Source organism: Aphanomyces invadans (assembly GCF_000520115.1).
Source record: "Aphanomyces invadans strain NJM9701 unplaced genomic scaffold supercont1.236, whole genome shotgun sequence".
Classification (NCBI taxonomy): Eukaryota; Oomycota; class Saprolegniomycetes; order Saprolegniales; family Verrucalvaceae; genus Aphanomyces; species Aphanomyces invadans.
This window is the reverse complement of record NW_008580381.1, coordinates 13,268-14,704: the sequence shown is the minus strand read 5'-3', so window position 1 is coordinate 14,704 and position 1,437 is coordinate 13,268. Positions and strand designations below refer to the sequence as shown.

At 50.0% G+C, this 1,437-nt stretch overlaps 1 protein-coding gene across 1 annotated transcript; it reads left to right on the top strand.

The window, feature by feature from the left end:
• Positions 1 to 744: 744 nt before the first annotated feature.
• Positions 745 to 967, top strand: H310_15230 (hypothetical protein; the record flags this gene model as incomplete). The annotated part of the gene is made up of 1 exon (XM_008883218.1): positions 745 to 967. A coding segment is annotated over one exon (222 nt), but the record flags the coding sequence as incomplete, so codon positions are not given.
• Between the last annotated feature and the right edge of the window lie 470 nt (positions 968 to 1,437).

The following is a 1,437-nucleotide window of genomic DNA, read 5'->3' as shown; positions in this document are numbered from 1 at the left end:
CCACGGCACAGAGGAACATCACCTTGGGTAAGAGAGTATTGATGATGTGATGCTCAAGTGCTGGTCCACAAAGGTCGTGATCAAGAGCGTGGCGCGATGGGCAAGCGGGGGGCAAATACCCGAATACTGGTCAAGAGATGTCGTATCAGGATCACCCACATGAAATTGGACACACAACAATACAGTGCAAACGAGGTCATATCCAAATACATCTCTTGGACCTTTGGAACAAAGCCATTCCGCGAGCCGAGGCACGCTCTCAGTGTAGAGCAACTCCGGGAGCAGAACGCTAGAATGCTATTGTTACAACGGAATGGCTCGGCTTGGGACCCAGGCGCACACAACGTGGCGCTTATTGAGATCGAAGTTACTTATCTCCTTCCCACGTAGGATTTGCTCGATTGGCGTGTTGGTGATCTCTGACAATGATATCCTGTTTCCAGTTACAAAGCAAACCCATTCGATTCGTAGTAGGACATGGTGGTCAAAATTGCTATGACAGAGTATACTTTCTTGGGACAGTATTAAATGTTGAGGGTATTTTTGGGCAAACGGATGTTTAACACCGCGGTCATCTTCCTATTGGTTGAATAAGGCCGACAGCTAATTCGGTCAGCGCGCAACCGTCGCCCACCACAGCGACACCACAACGAAGGCTACAAATACGGTGGATCCGTTATCGACGACGAAACGGAACAGTGCATTCTCACGGTAGAAGGGGTACCACGTAATCATGAAGATGCCATGAATGGGGCCGAGGCCAAGGAATGGCAGCAAGCAGAGGTTGTGGTACTCGATGCCATGACCGTTAATGACGTATTCGACATTGTCCCTCCCCAAGCAGAGGACAAATCTATCCGATGCCAATGGGTGTACGCCAAGAAGAACGATAGCGAAGGCCACTCGATTGATGGCCAATGGCTTCTTGCAACGTCATGGAATCGGCATCTTCGAATCATGCTCGCCGGTAGTCAAAATAGTTACGCTGCGGACAGTGATGAGCAATGTGGCACACCACGGGCATCATGCTGAACAAGGCGATGCTGTGCGTGCATACCTTCAAAGTTCCCTTCCAAAACATGAGCGGATTCTGCTGAATCAACCGCTAGACCAACATCAGCTTGCGGTCCAAATTGACACAATTCCTCGAACGAACCAACATGCCCTTAACTCAAGGAGAGTATTGATGATGTGATGAGGACGAACATGTGTCAATTTGGATGCCTTGCGAAATTGGATTGTCCGGATACAGACGTCATTATCCGGATATTTCGCATCCAGTTTATCCGTACTAGTGGAACGAGGGGTCGCAAGACGGCACAACACGAAGATGCACGTGGCGTCCGCTGCGTTCCTCTTGAAGGAGCGCATGGGAGAGTGCAAAGCATGACAACTTGTCACCGCAACGAAGGTTTCGACCGTTGTTGGGCATGCTGC